Source organism: Rhea pennata, chromosome 5 (genome assembly GCF_028389875.1).
Source record: "Rhea pennata isolate bPtePen1 chromosome 5, bPtePen1.pri, whole genome shotgun sequence".
NCBI classification, from domain to species: Eukaryota; Metazoa; Chordata; class Aves; order Rheiformes; family Rheidae; genus Rhea; species Rhea pennata.
In genome coordinates, this window is record NC_084667.1 from 31,713,691 (window position 1) to 31,733,099 (window position 19,409).

The window sequence follows — 19,409 nt, forward strand, 5'->3', positions numbered from 1 at the left end:
CTCAGTACTTAACATCTGGGATTGATCATAGGATCACAAACTGGAAAGCAGTCATCTGGCTTCTAGAAATAAACACATTCAGTTCCTGTTCCACAACCTTTTTTTTTTTTTTTTTTTTTTTTTTTTTTTTTTTTTTTAAGATACACCATAACAGCTTAAACAGCCATTTTAAGTCCTTTTAATATTTTCAGCCTCAGTACTTTCAGCTATTTTTCACATCACAGCATTAGGCAACTATTATATTTCTCCTATTCTGGAGTGGGAGTACTGTTTGGTACACCCCCCCTTCCCCACACACACACACTTTTAATACACTACTTTTTTCTTCCAAATTTTTATGAACAATGGTAGTCTTGAAACTCCAATTTTTATTAGTTCCATTCTTCACAAGTGTCATGGGAGAGGCCCAATATGTAATGCAAGATGCAGCACTCATGAACTACATCGACCGGCGTTTCCTTTCTTTAGAGGTATGTGTTATCTGTATAGTTCAATAATACTGTCTAACTGCAAAGGAGTTTGAAAATGGATGTATGTTCTTCTGTGTATATAGTCATACAGGACAGTTTTTATTCTAATCAGTATCAGAGATGTAAGTTCCCACTTTTTTTCTAATAAATAAAATTAAGTAGTATGGTAATAAATCTTTAACTAATGACTCCAAATTACCACTCAGTGTTTACTGTAGAATATAATTTCATAATGTTTTAACTTCATTCTACTATCGCTTGTATTTTTATTATGCTATCAGTAAAACTTAGCTACATGTGCAAACATTTTAAGCACTGCCACTGTCCATTCTAAGTATAATGATATTGTTACTAGTACAATTAGGTATCAAGTACTAACAAGAAGACAGAAACTTATCTGATTTTTTTCTATGTATTGCTGAACTTAACTGTATGAGTAGTTTAAGATGCATTTTTGTAAACTGTCAGTGTATTTGCACTTTAACAAGGAATTGAAATAATCTCCATATAGCTGAGAGATTGAAACAGGTATTTGCTTTCAAGTAATTATATGAAAGTACAAGTCAGTACCCATTTCTTTCTCTTCAGTAAAGATCTGCTAGTACTGCAAAATACCTTTGCAGTATTGACATGCTACTTTACCTTAAATTGCTAACATATTCTTGGCTCCTGACTTGCATCAGCAGACTGGTTTAGAGAAATTTTAACATGACTGGCTGTACATTCTCTGTTTGTGCAAACAGGGCTTTCACTGGTCTTAACTTTCACAACAGAGAAAGTGAGGGATTAGCCTGGTCTTCTGTTCTCGTTATGACTGAAGAGTCTTCACTTCAAGCTCTCAGCTTCTCCATCTCCCTTCTCCTCCTGCTTGCCCTTTCTCCCTCCCTCTCCCCCTCTCTTTCTCATAGCTCTGCAAACTAGGAAGGCAGGCAGGCAGTAGAGGTGAGCTGAGATCAGTTTTAAGGAGCAACCCCAGTGGAAAAACTCCCTTCATGTTTTGTGAGTGCTGTTTAGCTACTAAACTCAACTGAAAACTCATAGCAGGCTACTGTTGCTTTCTCCACCTGCTGAGCAGTGGACGGGTGAAAAGGGACTTTTAGCTCACTCCCCTTTAAGTCACAATTCAGATTGTTAGACTAGCTACATGCAAGAACTCAGCAGACCAGAATGGGAACCAGGTATGGCAGAAGCCAAAGCTAAAGTTTCTTGACCATCTGGTTTATTCTGAAGAATTTTTCGTAGAACACAGGCAGGTTTCCAGTGGAGATGCAGATTTCCTGAATTTAAAGCCTTGGAACCAGGTTCAGGCCAATCTCCTAAGAACTCATTAGGAGTTCTTACCTCTCCAACGCAAGAATCTCCTAACCTGGGCTCCAAGGGAAGCCTTTACGTTGTCCTCTCCAACACACAGCAGCTGCCTGAGGGGTCAAAAGCAGGAAGTCAAAGCAGCTGAGCCACTCACTCACGTTCAGAAAAGAGCAGCTCAGTTTTGCTGATATAAAACAGTTTGAGAATTTATCTGTTTATTTATTTGTTTTTATTCCAATTCAGAACTATTTTCTTTACTTTGACTTATCCAGAACCAATTTTATTCATTCTAATTCAAAACTATTTTTTTTTACAAACAATTTCCCAAAGTCATTGAAATTCTCATTTTTACCAAAATCAAGTCACAGCCATGAGGTAGGTGCATGAGCTGGGAATAAGTAAACAGAAAGGACTGGGAAGGAGAGGAATTTAAGTGGTAAATCTGGATTAAGAATGGAGGGAGAAGAACTTTGTGAAGTTGGTCATCTGAATCTAGATATAAAGAAAGATCTGCTTTTTCAGCATACTTTTCCGTTGAGGAATTTTTAACCAAACTAAAAAATTTTCAATCTAAGGTTGAAGAGGCTGCCTTTGTTTTCAGTGCTAAATATGGTACTCATACGGTTTTTCTTTTTGTCTATGTCCCCATGGTGCATCCCTTTGAGTACCTAGTAGGCATACAACCTGTTAGAAACTTCTAGAAAAGACAGATCAAAGAGAATTGATAACATCTGTAGAATCAGAAGTCTCATATAAAGACTAATTTGAATTCAGTTGCCCTTGCACTTTTTTTTTTTTAATATAGCCAATAGTTGGACTAAAAAAAAAATCTCCTCAAGCATAGACATGAGGTTAGCATTTTAGTCTTCTATTTTAAATGAAAGAAAAGGAAGAAGCCATACTAGATACTGTCTTGCTCAGAAGAGGTGTACTTAAGTGAAACATGTATGCTTGTAGAGGCCAGCAGCTCTAGCATAAAATTTTTTGGACTACTTCACCAGTGGTCCTACAGAAGGACTTCTGAAAACTTTCTAGAAAGCAAATAATCGAGATCACATGCCCTGAAGTATCTCTGATTGTGTCAGCCCGAGCACACTTCCTTCTTCAAGCATCAAAGTATCTGGTTGTCAGTAAGCACATGAAGAAAAAGTATTTATTTTTGACCAGAATTGTGAATGCTACTGCCAATCTAGGATGCCCTCTTCATGTAGATATACAGCAACAGACAACTGGTTTGAAATAGATGGCGGAGGGGGACTGCAAAGGGGAGAATGGCACATTTTTTAAAGTATTCATGAATGACATTCTAATCTATACAAAATGAACTTGTGAACAAATGTGTTTTCTTTCTGTGTTCTAACTCAAGAAGAGGCTGGAAAAATGCAACCAAGATGTACTGGATTATGTTGAAGAATTTCGAGACTTTTCAAAGACAATAATGTCACGCCTGGCAGAACTGAACAATTATAAGACTGAGATTGAAAGTGAAGTAGAGAATTTGCTAACAAAAGTTGAACGAGCACAAAGGGACATTGACTATTTTGGATCTATCACAGATTCTAATACATGTATAGAAGTAGATGAAGACTTGGTGAAACAGCAGCTATTTGAAGAAGCAGAAGAAAAAAGGAAACTTAAACTCATGCTTAATGCAAGTAAGAACAGTTTATTTTTCAGAACTTTGCTATGAAGGAACCAGTCCCTTGGCCGATGCATGTATGCTGATATAGGGATAACACAGCTTTTCATGTAATGTGAATACCACAGAAAATCACATGGTTTTTTGTCTATGTAAATACTAATCTTTTAAAAAAGGCTATGAAAAGGGTATAGGAGAGGGAGAGAAGAAAATACATCTTGAATATTTATTTTGCAGATACTCTATATCAGATTGATTTTTTGAAAGCTTCTTTTTAACATAAAATAAGAATTTTTAAAGCCTCTGAAGGTATGCTCTTATAAAGCCCCCAAAATGCTAGTACATGTCCAATAGTACAGCTATACCAAGCAAGTTTTGTTTTTTGAAGGGAGCAGGAGTCTTAAGGCTCAACTCAAAAGCTAACTCAAGAACTAACAAAAAGACTTCACTCACTTTTACATATTTCATCTATTTTACTGTCCTCTTTTCTTCTGTTATTTTCTCTCTCTCTGCCCCCTCCCCCTATGACATTCTCAAGAGAGCACACTGGCTGAGCTGCAAGCAAAACTGAATTCTGTTTTGAAAATCAAGTGTTGCAAGTGCCTAGTATGAAGAATATATACTATTTATGCTGTTTTCCCCAACAAATTAAATTTCATAACTAAAAAGTATCCTTACCTTAAGAAAGTTCAATGATTGATGTAAATTACATATTGTAGATGTATTTAAATTAGTCTGTTTCATTTTCATTCAAAATGAGTATGAAATGAAGAATATGGAATAGAAAATATAAAATGCTATTTTTAAAAGAAACAGACCCCTAAGCTTCTAAGTAGGACTTCTAAGCCCTACTCCTACACTACTCTTCACGGCTCTGAATATCAAAGTTTATTTTTTCCATACCTAGATTTTTTTTTGAACAGTAGGCACTTTTCTTGAGAGATAGAAAAATGAAGAGATTTTTAAACTCCCTGTAGTAAGGACACTTGGAAAATTATTTCTTTCTGAGAATTGCAGAAGGGAGAAAAATTACTTTCCCTTTTCCCTTACTGAAAATTATTACTTTAAAATTTATTACAGGATGTCATACTAATTTTACTTTGATCAACAGCAGCCAGATGCTGGCCCCACAGAAGTTTATGGCAAAAATAGTCGCTGTGTAGATTTTACAGTACTTAGAAATTAAGCTTTAATAAGAAACTTCCAACCTTAGCAAATAGCAACTCTGTTTCTACAACGTCATATATTACCCTAAAGTTACAATATTTTGCTGAGTCACTCCAAGATGATGGCAAAAAAATGTATTATAAGTCCGACTGTTACTGGTTTTGGTTCAAGTACATACGAGACTTGGAAAAAGAAATCAAGAACAATTCTTGTAAAATCAGTGATTTTATATGCAGTAGTTGATACCTTATCCTGGTGGGTACTGGGAAACTACAATACCTGCAATTCATCTTCTGCACATTTTGGGGGTCTGATAAGTAGCAGTGGCCTTTGAAGGTGTCACTGTGGAGAATGCGGAAATATTTTGTCATATTTCCTGGTCACTATACATGTCTCAGTTTCTCAGTCTTCCTACAAGCTATTGAGAGAGACAAGGAGAGTTAAAATCTTGTCTGGAGAAGACAGAAACTATTCACGAATTTCAGAGAAAAATCTGTCTATTTGGCATATCTTTCCTGTAGATGAAGACATTCCTAAGGCTGGCTAGGCATTTTGACTCACAGGTTATAATTTTTTGGAATCTCCTGATCAATAAATGTTAGCTTGTTTTAGGAAACCTATTGAGCCTTGCTCAGGGAAACTGCATCCAAAGGACTTCCAGCAAAAATCCATACTGTAGCTGCAGTATCAAAAGGCTTTGGTAGAGGGTATCAGTACACAAAATGACAAAAGATTACTTTTGAGAGACAACTGCAATCTTGCCATTGACTTCAATAGGATCATATTAGGCCAAAAAAGGAGGCTGCCTTTGCTTTCTCTGTTTCATCTATTGCCAGAACTTCCTGCCTTGAGCCTTGTTTGTTCTGTTTACTAAAATGGCTGCACTTCATTAAAGGAAATTCTTTAAACTTCAAATAGTGTCTCTTGCAATTTATGAGTGCCTTCGGTAAGCAAGCTTGTTAAATGCTTTGCAGTTAAATTTTTGGTGGATAGGATGATAAAAAGATCTCAGGTCTAAATACCTGACTCTTTACAAGCTTAGTGCTTTTTGATCTTAAACATCTGTGCAAAGTGCATACAAAGTGCAAAGAAGCCAAAACTATGTATGTAAGTACTCTGCCAATGGGAATTTTATCCCTATTGTGAGATAAACAACTATACAATTCCACCGACCATGCTCTTAGCATAAGGACTGGTAACAGAGAAATTTTATCAGTTCCTTTAAAGATTGCCTTAACCTAGGGAGATTCCTGATTCTGTGATCTATCTATTTGCACTGATTTCTTTGTGCTGCAGCTGCAGGGAAAGTGAACGGAAAGATAATCCAGTGTTTTGGCTTTATATTACAATGTTGCAATTTTATTTGTTTTCTGATTATGAATATAACAAAGAGGCTAACAGATAATAAGGGAATTTCCTAAAGAAAAATAGCATTTACATTACACTTCAAGAAAACAGGTTTTAAGCTGTATGCTGTCAGTAAGAAATAAAACCTGATTACTTTAGAGTCACCTCACTGAAGTCAGTTACACCCATATAAAAGAATTGATAAGAATAAACAAAGAATCATTAACTATTCTGTTAGCCTCCTCTCAAGTGCACAAATAGAATCCCTTTTGGACAACATGCATCTAATAGAGTGGAAAACAATCCAGTATGCATAGCTTAAGAAATGAAAACAGTTTTCTTAGCAGGAGATATTAAATTTATCACACAACATTAGTTTCAACATTCCTTAACACAGCAATGTTATTGACACCTTTACTGATATATTGACCCTGGCCTTATAGTTGGATAAAAGGAAACTAAGTAAATCAAAGAAATGAAAGTAGAAGATTCATAAATATTCTAATTTCATGTGTGTTTTTGTCTTTGGGTGTTTCCTTGCAGGTTGTGACTTCATGCTTGCAGGTATTAAGTCTCTAAAGATAGTTAAGAAGACTGGTGAGATACATGGTTCTTGGATGAAAGATCCTGGCAAAAAGCATGCAAAGATTTATTTATTGAGTGGTTCTGTGAATAACGTTATTTTGGAATTTGAAAATATCATGACATTCATGGAAAGTAATCATACACAAAGAGCTCGCAGAGTCACCCTGTCATTTCCCTGGAAAGGAACTGGCCACATCATATATCAGGGTTTCTTGTTCTACCACAGATACGGCTCCTTAAATGAGATAATTAAATACAACATCCAGAAAAGAAATGTATCCGATCAAATGCTACTGCCAGGTGCTGGACGGATTCCTGTCTATCAGCTTTCTCCAGCTACAAAAATAGATCTTGCCATTGATGAGCAAGGGCTCTGGGCAATCCATGCAGAACCAGACACTGGAGGAAATATTGTAATTACTAAAATCAACCACATGACCATGGCAATAGAGCACACTTGGGACACATCATGCAGTAGCAAAGATGCTGAAGCCGCTTTTATGGTATGCAACACACTCTATGTTGTATACAACTTCCCTAGTGGAGGCACCTCTCGTATACAATGTGTTTATGATGTATTGGGTGCAGTAAATACTTACGAGGCACCAGTACTGCACTTTCCCAAACGTCAGGGTAGCCATTCCACAATACACTATAACCCCAAAGAAAAACAGCTCTTTGCCTGGGGTGATGGATCCCAGATCATTTACAAGCTTCAAACAATGCAAAAAGTTTAAACCTTTAGTAACTTTTCAAATACATTTTAAAACTAGCAGCCAGGTTTTCTTTTAAGTCACCTTTAAAAAATTGCCTTACTCTCCTGTTGGCTCACAATCATGTAATTGTTCATTTCTCAAATTGTGCTTACTTAAAGATCTGTGTTAGGCTATGTGTTCCATTGTGAGGAATTTACAAAAGGACTCCAAGAAATTAATGAATTGTCTAAAGGTGTAAAGTATACCAAACTACTGATTTGAAGCTACAGAAAAAAGCTGTTGTAACATGCTTAACCTTCTCTAAACCTACCTCCTTCCTGTTATTTTTAAGAAGAACTAAACAACAGACATTTACAAAGTTTTTATCTTTAATATATGCATATATGTATCCACTCATACCTTTAATTGAGTAGCCTTAACTTTCCGAGGAGTCCCACGTCAATACGGTTTTTAATTTTAAAATTAAATTAATTCCATGTGCTACAACTTTAGTCAATTTTACATAAATCTAGGCTCACATACCTCAATGTGAACTTAAACTAATGTTCATTTAAGAACATATAAAGATTCCATTAATTTCAGTTACATGATGACTAGATATATACAAAAATTTGTCTTAACAGTCACAAAAAATAAAATCAAACATGCTCTCTTCCTATCAAAGGCTGTCAAAACTATACAGACTGCTTCAGTGACATGGAACTCCAGTTAGAAGTCTTCACATTATCTGATGACCTTCATTATACTTAAACTGTAGGAAGCTTTGTAGTGAGCAATAGAAAATCACATGGTTCCAGAGAAATGGCCTATATAGCTCTAACAACAAAAGTTGATTATATCACAGAGTATAAGCGTTCATATTGCACAAATATGTGGTTTGATTTTAACATATACTTCCTGTACATTACATATAGGCTATTCCTAATCATTGAACTTTTATCGTAATTCCACTAAACTTCCAAATTTTTGTTATCCATATAACTGTACACCCCACTTTTAATCCTGCTAACACATTAGCTGCAGCCATCTTCTGCAATAACAATGTTCACAGGTTAAACATTCCCTTTAATCACCTTGAATTTGCCACATTTCAGTGAACCCCTGCTTGTGTGTTAGAAGGAATGTTCCTACTTGTTCTGCTATGTACTGCACTCTATTTTAAAAATGTTTTACATATCACTCTTCAGTTGTCTCTTTTTAGTTCTATTTCAGCACCTAGTTGTGAGGTGTTTTCCTGAATACCTCCAGTCATTTCCATTGCACATATCTGAATCTTTCCTTTCCTGACCTCTGGCTCTGGCCAAATACAGAGAATGTGACCCAGATAAGCACAGCAGTGCAAGGTGGTCAATACTGGTTTTGCAAGTAACAGATAAACACCAGATAAATACAAATACATTTAAAAAAATCTTATTTTTACTGCGAAATGCAGATACTGGCTTTGGGCTTTTAATGATAGCAGCATTCTGTTTAATAATAACAAGATATAAAAACAGTGCTTGAAAAGCAATCCTCAGCTGTTTCTACAAAAAACACATTTTGTTCTTTACACTGAAAGAGCTGTTGTTTTTTAATAGTTTCAACTGAACAGCCAAACATGAGGAAATGATTTTGAAAAGGAGTTCCAGAACACAACTAAGAATACAGACTGCTGAGTTGCAACAGTGCTAGTCTGCCTTTAGCAAAAGAAACTATATAATTTTAAACAATCTTAATGACTATTCCAAGATTTCTGTTACAAAGGCCGTAAGAAGCACAGTTAGTTAAAGAAATCAGTAGGCTCAATAAGGAAGCTGGCACTGATCTGTTGAGAGACTGTTGTCAAACGGCAGATTAAATTATTTGACCTTTTAATAGTTATCTGTCAAATTACAAAAACAAAAATGCAAAATGGTATTATCCACCTCTGCAATGCTCTGAGACCCTTCACTGCAAAAGGATGCGTAACTTTACTTAACAAATAAAGGCTTTTGACTTAAATACGAATTCAGTTTGCTCTTTTTGAAGAGACATTCTTGGAGTATGCTATGCACCACACTTACTTGAGAGAAAAACATGCTTTATTATTATAGTATTACTTCAACTAAAAGGATTCTAGTGTTCTATTTTGCACTTTGTGTTATTTTATAGAAGTTACTATTTTCAACAGGTATCAGTAACCAATCCTTAACAGTTCAGACAAGACCCTCTCTGAACCTTGCTGCCCTGGAAACCCTCTAAAACCAATCTTATAATGAATTCACAGTGCTACCTAATTTCAATAAAAGTAGAAAGATTCACACACATGAGCTTCACTAAAGTATTTCATACTGTACAAAGTGCAAAAAAAAATCATGAAAACTTAAAATAGGCTCTGAACTTCAACAAAATTTTTACAAATCTCAAAACTAAGCTTCAGTTATAAGGAGAGACAAGTTTCAAGCCTTCTAGACTCAGAAACATATATGAACAAACAAATCATTTGAAGAGCTGGAACTTCTAACTAGTATCAGTTAATCCTGATACCAATTCATTGGCAAACCATATATGAACTGTACTGTTTTAAGAAAACAGGACTGAAGGAGGTATCAATAAATTAGCCTGTCTGAACTATTCTCTAAAACTTTTTATTATAGGGACTTTATAACTCTCCCAAGGAATTTATCAATTAACAAGTCAACCATTGGAACATTTTTCTTAAAGCACAACTTCAGTTTTCCTTGCTGCAGCGTAATCCCATTAATTTTTATCCTGTCCAATATAAGGACTTAAGACTAGCTTTATTTAATCAATCAGAGTTATCTAACCCAATATCCAATCTCCAAGACAGACCAAGAAAGACTACATAGGGAAGAGCATAACAACAGGGCAGACATATATATCTTCAGTAATTCACACCCAAGATGTTCTCTTTGAGTACAGTATCATTAAAACTTTTATGTTATGAATTTCATTGTGTATATATTCAATTTGAAAATTATGTGTGCCATATGGATGAATGGCTCTCACTGCAAGAGCTGCAAGGATTTACTTTGGCTTTATATTCACACCATATTTTCCCAAAAACAGTTTTAATGCGTCTGCAGGATACATGCTGATTTAATGCCAGCTTTCCAGTGACACGTGTACAGTTGGTAGAAATAACTTTGACAGAAATGTTTTCTTGAGAAGAGGCGCATAATCTTATTTAAAGCCTCTTTTCTATGTGGACCAGGAAAACTAAGGTGACCATCTGAAAATGAGTATTTCAGTCTCAAAGAAAAATGGATTTAAAGTGTTTTCAAAACTTGTATCACTGTGGAAAATGTTAGTTCATATTAGAGTCTCAAAAAAAATCTGTTTCAGCAATCTTCATGGCGAAATTTTGCTGAATGCTGTGAAATGCTTGTTTTCCTCACCATTCTGAAAGCTTGTGACTATGTACAGGAAAAAATGAACTTACTACTCAGCTGTTTGGCCACCAAGGTGCAAACATACACTTGCAACTGAGGACAATAAAGGTACAATATATAGCTCTAAAGGGTTTTTAGGACCTGTATATACACAAATCGAAACAGCCTTCAGACTAATCTGCATTCTTTCTTTTCATGATATGAACATTGTAAGAAAAATAACCTGTTCCTTCCTTGCTGTACATTTCATAGTACATTGTATATTTCAAGTACACTACAATCCTTAACAGTCTTGTAATTTCAAGTTTACTATATTTCAAATAAAAATACATAATTTCCCAAATGACTAATACTATAATTTATGTATTTTGAACATATCTTTTTATTATCAAATTTGTGATGAAAACAATGATTTGCTTCACTAACCAATAGATATAAAGGCTGATATATTTGTTCTAGCTAAACATTTTAAATGAATTGTCAGTGGTGTCATAAACACAGATGTTTATGTTTTGACATGAACAAATGCACACACATGAAAAAAGGCACACAACCTTACAAATATAAAACAATATATATATGCCACTGTAGTTTTCCAGATGAAATCAGAATTGTAAAACTCTGTATCCTAAGCCTATTCCATAAACTGCAGGCAAAGCATCTCCTTAATTTCAAAGAATATAAGCAACTGAATCTTTCAGAGTGAAATTATTTGAGTTCTTTCCACTCACCACCAACCAGTCACTTACTGCTGCAGCATAAACCTCCAAAAGGTTATCAGACATAGCACAGTATTGAAACCTAGGTGGCACAATTAAGTTGTAGTGATTTTACTAGCTATAATTTTAGTGACTCCCTCTCACAGAGCTAAAAGGCAAGGAAGGGGCTATTTCTAATATCCTTCCAGCTAAAGCAAACTTTTGGGGAAAATATTTATGAAAATTTTTATTAAACTTGCTGTCAAGATATTTGGCAATGTTATTTGTAAATACCAAAGGCAAATTAAATTAATTGCTACAAATACTATTATTCATAAATGGCAAATTTTAAATATCACTCTTCTTTGTGGCTATGCAAGAAGAATTTGTTTAACTATTCAGTCAGGATGCACAACAATATCATATGACTTAAATCTAAGAAAAACAATAAATTCTCAAAAACTAGGCTTAAATACGTCTTTTAAAAAGAACGTGATGCGCTGAAAAGGAATTCTGATATCTGACAATATACAAGCACGAAAAATGAGCAGCTAAATTCATATGCTTATTCACTCCATTATTACAGGGAAATAAATACACAATTGGACAGATATGCACAGAGGAAAAAGTGAACATTTTGGGTGCTCAATCAACGATGATCGAGGCTTTAGGACTGAACATCACAGATGTGCTTTTTAAAGGTGCCACAAAGAATTAATTATTTTTCTGAAAATACCAGCTAAGAGTCATATAAGAGATCTTATCAACAGAAAAAAAAAATATGATAAATGATAAAAAGTGAAATATCTCTGAACCTGAGAGTCACAATTCAGGTCTGGACTCAAAAAGCCACTATCTTAAAAAATAGTAGTAGCAAGACTATAGTCTCCCAAAGTTTTGATCCTGTGGTACTTCTTTGGGACTGGCATAAATTCAAATTAAGGAAAAGAAGAAGAAGAAGAAGAAGAAGAAGAAGAAGAAGAAGAAGACGACTATGGGAAAGACTGAAGAAAGACTGACAGGAAACCTCTGTTGCGTAGAAACAGGGTAGATGGCCCAGGGAGTTTATAAGTCTAGGAGTTCCTGTTGTATAGGTCAATCACGCCCAATTAGGCATAATTTCCAAGTTAAACAAGTTATGGCGCATACTGATAGTCTATCAGCTACTGGATTCCAGGCAATCATTAAAGATAAAGATTTGCCACATTCATTTTTTTTTGCAATAGATCTTAGTGACTGCTTGCAGGCAGATCTTTAAGCTGTCTAGCAGCCAAAGACGTCATTATACCTGATAGGTATGTTGTTTTCTCTTCTTTTGAACTTCCACAGAGAGCATCTTTTATCTTCTCCATAAAGTCGCACAGTAGCAAACACCAGGCAACACTAACAGAAAAAAGCTGATCACCAAACAAGCCAAGAGCTCAGGCTTATGATTGAGTTACTGTATATCAGCTGAGTCACAGTAACTGACCTTGCCTATTCTTGCCAATGCAGAAGGTATATGAAAGTGTTTTAAACTAATCCCTTCTGCCTTGGAGTTACAGGTTAAGTTACATACTGTAGCTGGTTTCCGCAGCTAGGTGAGCACAAAGTATTTTGTTAAACCAGACTAACTCCAAAGAGAATAGGCTGAAACTATGCAAGGCCTGTCTGTAAAATAAAGTTGAAGGGATTACTTCTTGCATCAGTATGTATGATTATGAGAAAAACAAGTGTGATGACATTTACCAAAGACAGAAATATAAGAAGTATTGTCTTGAAAGCAACGGACAGAGGCCCCCTGTGCACACCTTCCCCGCCTCAGCTCAAGGCTAACTGGAAAGACAACCTTGGATTTTTCCTACTTTTTGTCTCTCCTATATTTCAAACTACAGGATTTTGTGTATATTTTTTAAAATAAACAGGATGCCCATGAAAGATGCCTCTTACTTGAATCAGATCTAAAAGCTAGCTAGGAGTTTTGGCCAAAAGGTGATAGGACAATTAAAATATTTTAAGTCAAGAAGCAGCTTTATAATGACTTAGGTAATTCACAATACTTAATTGAATGTATTTGTTTCTACTGTTTCTTAATGCACCTTGCATTCTTTTCAAACAAAATTAGACAAGCATGAAGTCACCAAGTCTCTCATAGTAAGAGTTCAGTCTCACTGAAACAAGTCTCATAGCACAAAACTACCTCAGTGGAGAAAATGGAAGAACAGCTTATACAATAGTGTATTGTCTGTACTTTAAGTTATTGCATGCTTAGGTAAAAGCTCTTTTTTTTCCAAGCTGCAGTAAGAAGGCCTTTGCTTGACAATTAGAGCAAACACGGATGCAGGTGTTTTGAACAGCTGTGTCTACTTGAAAAGGCTGTGCCAGTTTTCCATGTGCATTGATTATGCTAGTCTAACAACCCCCCCCCCCCCAAACAAACTGTAAAATACCTCAATAAATGCACCCAGTGCTGTCGTTTTGGCTCTTGGGAGCTAAAAATGTTCATTCTACTCTAAAGATCATTCATGCCTGATTTAAAAGCTGAACACTAGATGGAGCTATATCCTTATACAGTACCACTAGCTATCTTTTGCTACCAATTACAACTGTCTCAGACATAATTCCAGTCAGTTAAATGCCAGCAGCCTGATCAACGTCCTGTTTAAAAGTGTTTAAAAAGGCTGAACAAAGGTAACAAAGGTACATTTCTAAAGCCTTTTGCAAGAGATTCATGTGTCCATAAGAACTTTTAGAATTTAAACAGAAGGCTAGGAGAAAAAAAAACAGTTTTCTCAGTGAATACTAAGCTTGTTTAGCTGTTGATACACTAAAGAACAAAAGAAAGGTATTTCATCTGCCCTGGTAGGAGATATTTTCAAATATGACTTTTATATCATGTATACTGCTAGGAAACAGTTGATGCACTACACTATGAGAGAACAAAAATAATATATTTGGTTTTAGTATCAAGCATGTGTACCTGTCCAGTAAGATTACAATAAAAAAAAAAAACAAGTGTAATTTCATGCAGAGGCAAAACATCTGTATTTAAATTCTCCTCTGAAACATTTCACACTACCAAGTAATAAGAAAAAACAAAACAAATCTTTCTCATTAAAAGAACTATAAAACATTGAAAATGCACTGCAACAGCTAGTAGCTCTACCACATGTGTTAAAAAAGGTTTCAATGGCTCTCCACATAAGCAGAGGAAACTGGTACACAACTTTGGCCATAAAGTTGTTTTAAAGATAAGACAGGCTGCTAGACTTTCTACTGAGAAGACACAGTGATCAGCTGTATGAAGTCAATAGGGAATAATTCTCTACTCCTTGATTTCCTGTGTAAAGCTGGTTAACAAAATTTACATGAAAGGAAATCTGTGAAAACACAAATCAATCATTTTCTTAGGAACAAGAGATTTCATGGTACTTGCAGCATTCACAGACTTGCATCACAAGATGTTCATTCATCATGTTTTAATATTAGTGCTGCATAGACTGTACAGTGTATGAACAAGAATACTATGATTCACTGAAAGTGTCAAAGTCACACTATGACAACCTTTGTTGTAGTTTTCTTGGAGTAAAGCTTGATAGGGAACAGTGTGAGGTCTCACCCTTCTCTTGGTAGAATTATTGAGTAAAGTTGACAGTGAAAAATTACAATTGTTGAGACTGAATTATAAACCATGTCAGCTGCAGCTGATCTAATCTCCTTCATAAACAGTGTAATAAAACTTTATAAACTTTTTTGGAACTTACTGTAAACTAGTATATCAAAATTTGAGTGTTTTCCTGATTTATATACTGAATGTATTATGGCCTGGTCTAGAAATTACAGGTGTCCTAACAAAGCTGCGCTCATTGGCAGTCTAGGGAGCACAGTCATTTGATCTAACTGTCTGTTTTGGTCCTTACCCTTCAGTGACTATAAACAGTTTTGCCACCTTTCTGTAGTACCTGATAAAAGAACAACCAGACTTTGAAAGAACCAGTCACATGCATAAATCTAAGCACATTCACAGATATTTGCAGGATCAGGAACATGGCCTGAACTAAAATGCAGGGCTTCTCAGCATTATCAACATGACCTGTAATGTTACTGTGACACGGAGGAAGAGAAAGTCAGCCAGTTCTGCTCAGTAATTTTTGACAAAATAAAAATATATTCTAGTAGTTTTATCTTGTTGAGATAAACAGTTATAAAGCAGCAGCTGGGAGGTCACAGACAACTTCCCATTGATTTCAGAGACAGAAGAAATGAAAATAGTCAGTAAAGCAGAGCCTAACAGAGCGTTCTCTTTTGGGGTTCCTAACTTGTTTTCTTCATAATTCTTTTCTAAGGAAGGAAGGTTCTGCTCTCCCTGAATAAGGTCATTGTTATATAAGGGAGGCAAAGTCTTAACACAATGCTGTCTTTGTGACAGTGATGTCTCCACTTCTGCAGAAAAGAAACAAATCGCTCTTCATGAATGCAGGGAGAGTTCTAGAATGGTAATTAGCCAAGAGACCAGGAGAGCTGATAGAGTGAGTGCTTCTGAAACTGTCTTCATTAAGGAAGACAGAAACAGAATTAAACCATTTCCATGAAAATGATGTTAAACATGATTTAATATAGAGAGGATCAACAGGCTAAATTTAACCCCATATTAGAATTCTCTCTGCTCTCTGGTAGTACAATAGTATCAGCACTCCGTATAATAAACAACAGAGAAACAGAGGAGCAAAACGATTAGATGTGAATACTGCTGTAATGACAGGACACTGGTTTGTATTCTACACTTGCCCTGTGCTGCTCAGCTCCCCTCTCCACCCACTCATGCTTCTGCTTTTGATTGTTTCCCAAGGGAGTGGCACTAATTGCACAGCCTCTCTGTTCCAGGCCCTTTCCCTTCACAGCATTAGGGCAAGGCCACACTTGCCTTCCCATGCACTGGCTACAGGGCTTTTCCCAACAAAATGGTGGAGTGGACAACAGCAGAGCTCCCATGTACATGGCAGCAGGGGTCTTGAAAATTCATATAGAGAAATGAGGGAGGGAGGAGGTAACGTGAGGGGGAACTTCTTCACTGTGAGAGTGACAGAGCCCTGGCACAGGTTGCCCAAAGAGGTTGTGGAGTCTCCTTCTCTGGAGATACTCAAAGCCCGCCTGGATGCAACCCTGTCTAACACACTCTAGGTGACCCTGCTGAGCAGGGAGGTTGGACTAGATGATCTCCAGAGGTCCCTTCCAACCTTACTGATTCTATGATTCTATAAGCCTCACGTCCACAACAGAATAAACAAAATCTTGGATGCAGTTTTCATCACGCAGGCAGTCACCCAGACACACATTCTAGACAACCAGTGAGGCTACACGGGGAAAGGAAGGAGAAAACAGGCCAATGCTATAAAAGTCTCTCAGCTTTATCCAGACTGCTCCAAATTCTACTGGCCCTTCTTCAAAAGGTTTATCAATACTGCAACAGTCAGGACTATTGTAATACTTTTTAAAATCAATATTATAAAAGATTCAAATGTTATCAGCCATTACAGCTCCATGTGACCTGCTTAACATGGCTACTTCAAAGTTAAGAGGAGGGACAAGAAAAAAAAAATCAAAAGCAAGCCAAATTAATAATCAGCCTCTCAATTCTTGCCAGTTTTAATTATTCTTCAGCAAGTTCAGAGATGTTCTACCTCACTTCCCATTATCTTCCTCTCCCATCTTGAGCATCTTTGCTCTACAAAAGAGGTCCAAATCTTTATCTGGAGCATCTGGTACGTGATTCATGGTCTTGGTTTTACGCACAAGCCTAAGAGAAAATTAAAATCCTATGCGACTTCACAAAGGCAGAGTATATGAGATAGTAACAGGAAAACAAATTATCTAAATTTTTCAAATGTTTCAGCACTCCAAATTCACCAGAAGTTTACACTAGCCAAAAGGAAACCTAAAAACTGAGCACAATTATGATAAGTTATAGAATTATATTAACGCATCATGCATATTAAATATTCTTAGACTAGACGGAAATCAACATCATCACAGAGGGAAGACATACAACAGCAGTGGCTGAAATATCACCATTCTACAAAGAGTAAAAAGTATACATTTTAAATATACTGTCTGCATTACAAGTACTTGAAACTCTTTATCTCACTTTCTGCAAAATGCTCACTGTTATTTAGTCAACTCCCTAGAAAAATGACTTAATCAAAAATGCTCACCACATGCATGCTGTGAAAGAGCTGTGTCAGTAGTACACATGCAGGATGACGTATCTGGGCAAAAAGAACAAGACAACAGAAACTGTTATTAGGCTTTGGATCAGCAAAGCACCCAAAGTGATGAGTAAACTCTCAAAGAGTAAACCTTACAGCACCTTCTATACACCTAGAAATCTCAACTGACAGAAGTAGAACCTACACTTTTTGAATGCCTTTCTTTTATGCATTTTTCTTCTTGGAGCTCTTCTGTACTGGAGATTTTTGCAGTCACAAACATATTAGTATAGAATCTTTTCAGAATAAGAGTCAAAAAACATGTATGACATAAGAAAACACTGATAGCAGTACAAATGGCCTACTCTTTCTTTTTACTAATACAATTTAAATAGATCAGTAATGCTTTAAGTATCAAAATGTCGTTTTTTAATCTTTAGAAAAAGAGAGCTTTATTTTTCTCAGTTTAAAACACCAGATTTTGTTAACCTAGAAAATCCCTGGTATGCAAGAATATGCCCCCAAAACATGCTTTTAAAAATATGCAATTTTAATCAATTATTCAATTAGCACCAATAACTATGCAAGAAACAAAATTCAAAAATTTGAGTGGCAAGCTATCCCAAAACTTTCCCTGACACTGCAATTCACAGCAGAGCTCCCAACAAAACCCAGCTCCCACCTCAGCAACGAGCTGACTAGAGCGGCTCCTGCGGCGCAGAGGCCTACCCAGGCCCAGAGCAGAGGGCACCCAGCCCACCCGACCTCAGCAGCTCCCAGCAGCTGCAGAAACCGAGGCACAGCAAGGCGAACGAAGCCGTGAGGCACCAGCCAGGACTCACCAGAACCATCGGAAACAGGCTTTGCCTCTGGATGCCAGTGACCGGGCCACCCTCCCTAGCCAGGAGGCTAGGCACAGTGTCGATTTTACACTGGTAAGAGAGTAGTGAGAGGTGCTGGTGGCGGTGCTGGTGCCTTAACCCTTTTGATCCCGCTACGGCTGCTCACGCATACCGGGTTACACCGATACGAGAGTCCTGACTGCCAGCCCTGGGTTCTGTTGTGTTTTTCTTTCTTTTTTTTCTTTTTTTTTTTTTTTTTCTTTCCCCCCCACGGGCCAGGCTGCTCCCGCGCGCGCAGGGGACGGGGACGGGGACGGGGACGGGCCGCCCCAGGGCGCGAGGCGCCGCCGGCCGAGGCCGCGGTAACGGCCGCCGCGCGCCGCCCTTTCGCACCTGCCGGCGCGCGGGGGCCGCGGCGCAGCAGCGCGCGCCCTCCTCCGCCCGCCGCTCCCGTCACGCGGGGGCGGCAGCCAATGGCGCGGGGGCGGCGGGCGGCGGGCGCGTCGCGCCCCTCGCGCGCGTGAGGCGAGCTGGGGCGCGCGCCGGCCGCTGCGTGGCGCCGCGGGAGCCGCGAGGAGCGGAGGAGGCTCCCGGCGGAGCGGGGTCCCGGCGCCGGCGCCGCAGCCGCCGCGCAGGTCGGTCACCGCGGGCCCCGAGGCGGCGGCGGGCGCTGCGCGAGGGTGTTTGGCGGAAGGGCCGCGCCTTAGCGGGGAGCGTTTGCGGCTCTGCGGGGGCGCGGGCTGCGCGGTGAGGCGGCGGGGGGCTGCGGCGCCGCGAGGGCGCTGCGGCGGTTTGGGCGCTGCGGCGGTTTGGGCGCGGGCACCGTCGGGCAGGCGGCAGATCAGCGCGGGGCGCTTCGGCCGTTTCCTGAACGGCGACGGAATCCTGCCGGAGGTGTGACTGAAAGCAGCGCCTGTTGCTTCTCTTCTGTTTTCTATTGCTGCTGAGAGTTAAGGGCTCCGTCCTGCTGAGAAGGATTTTAAATAGACGCGGCTCCTGTAGGCTAAGTATTTATTCTCGCAGAGAGAGCAAAGAGCTGAAACTTGAGTTCAGCTAGCAGTTCAACAAATAAGCTATTTTA

General features: G+C 38.0%; 1 protein-coding gene and 1 long non-coding RNA gene across 4 annotated transcripts in view; one reads left to right on the forward strand and one right to left on the reverse strand.

Moving 5' to 3' along the window:
* Positions 1 to 18,549, reverse strand: part of LOC134141710 (uncharacterized) — a 59,786-nt gene extending 41,237 nt beyond the window's left edge. Inside the window, exons 1-2 of the long non-coding RNA XR_009958698.1 lie at positions 18,329 to 18,549; positions 17,493 to 17,546 (exon numbers count right to left, since the gene is read on the reverse strand). This is a non-coding gene — a long non-coding RNA (uncharacterized LOC134141710). The remainder of the gene's footprint in view (positions 1 to 17,492; positions 17,547 to 18,328) is intronic.
* OLFML1 (olfactomedin like 1) lies at positions 160 to 9,212 on the forward strand. 3 transcript variants are annotated; one of them, XM_062577414.1, is made up of 3 exons: positions 160 to 470; positions 3,145 to 3,433; positions 6,475 to 9,212. In XM_062577414.1, the coding sequence occupies exons 1-3, from the start codon at positions 345 to 347 to the stop codon at positions 7,251 to 7,253; spliced, it is 1,194 nt and encodes a 397-aa protein (XP_062433398.1). In that variant the 5' UTR covers positions 160 to 344; the 3' UTR covers positions 7,254 to 9,212. The 3 variants fall into 3 exon arrangements, with proteins under 3 accessions (XP_062433398.1, XP_062433399.1, XP_062433400.1); XM_062577415.1 differs by having other exon boundaries at positions 3,148 to 3,433; XM_062577416.1 differs by having other exon boundaries at positions 3,335 to 3,433.
* Positions 18,550 to 19,409: the final 860 nt, after the last annotated feature.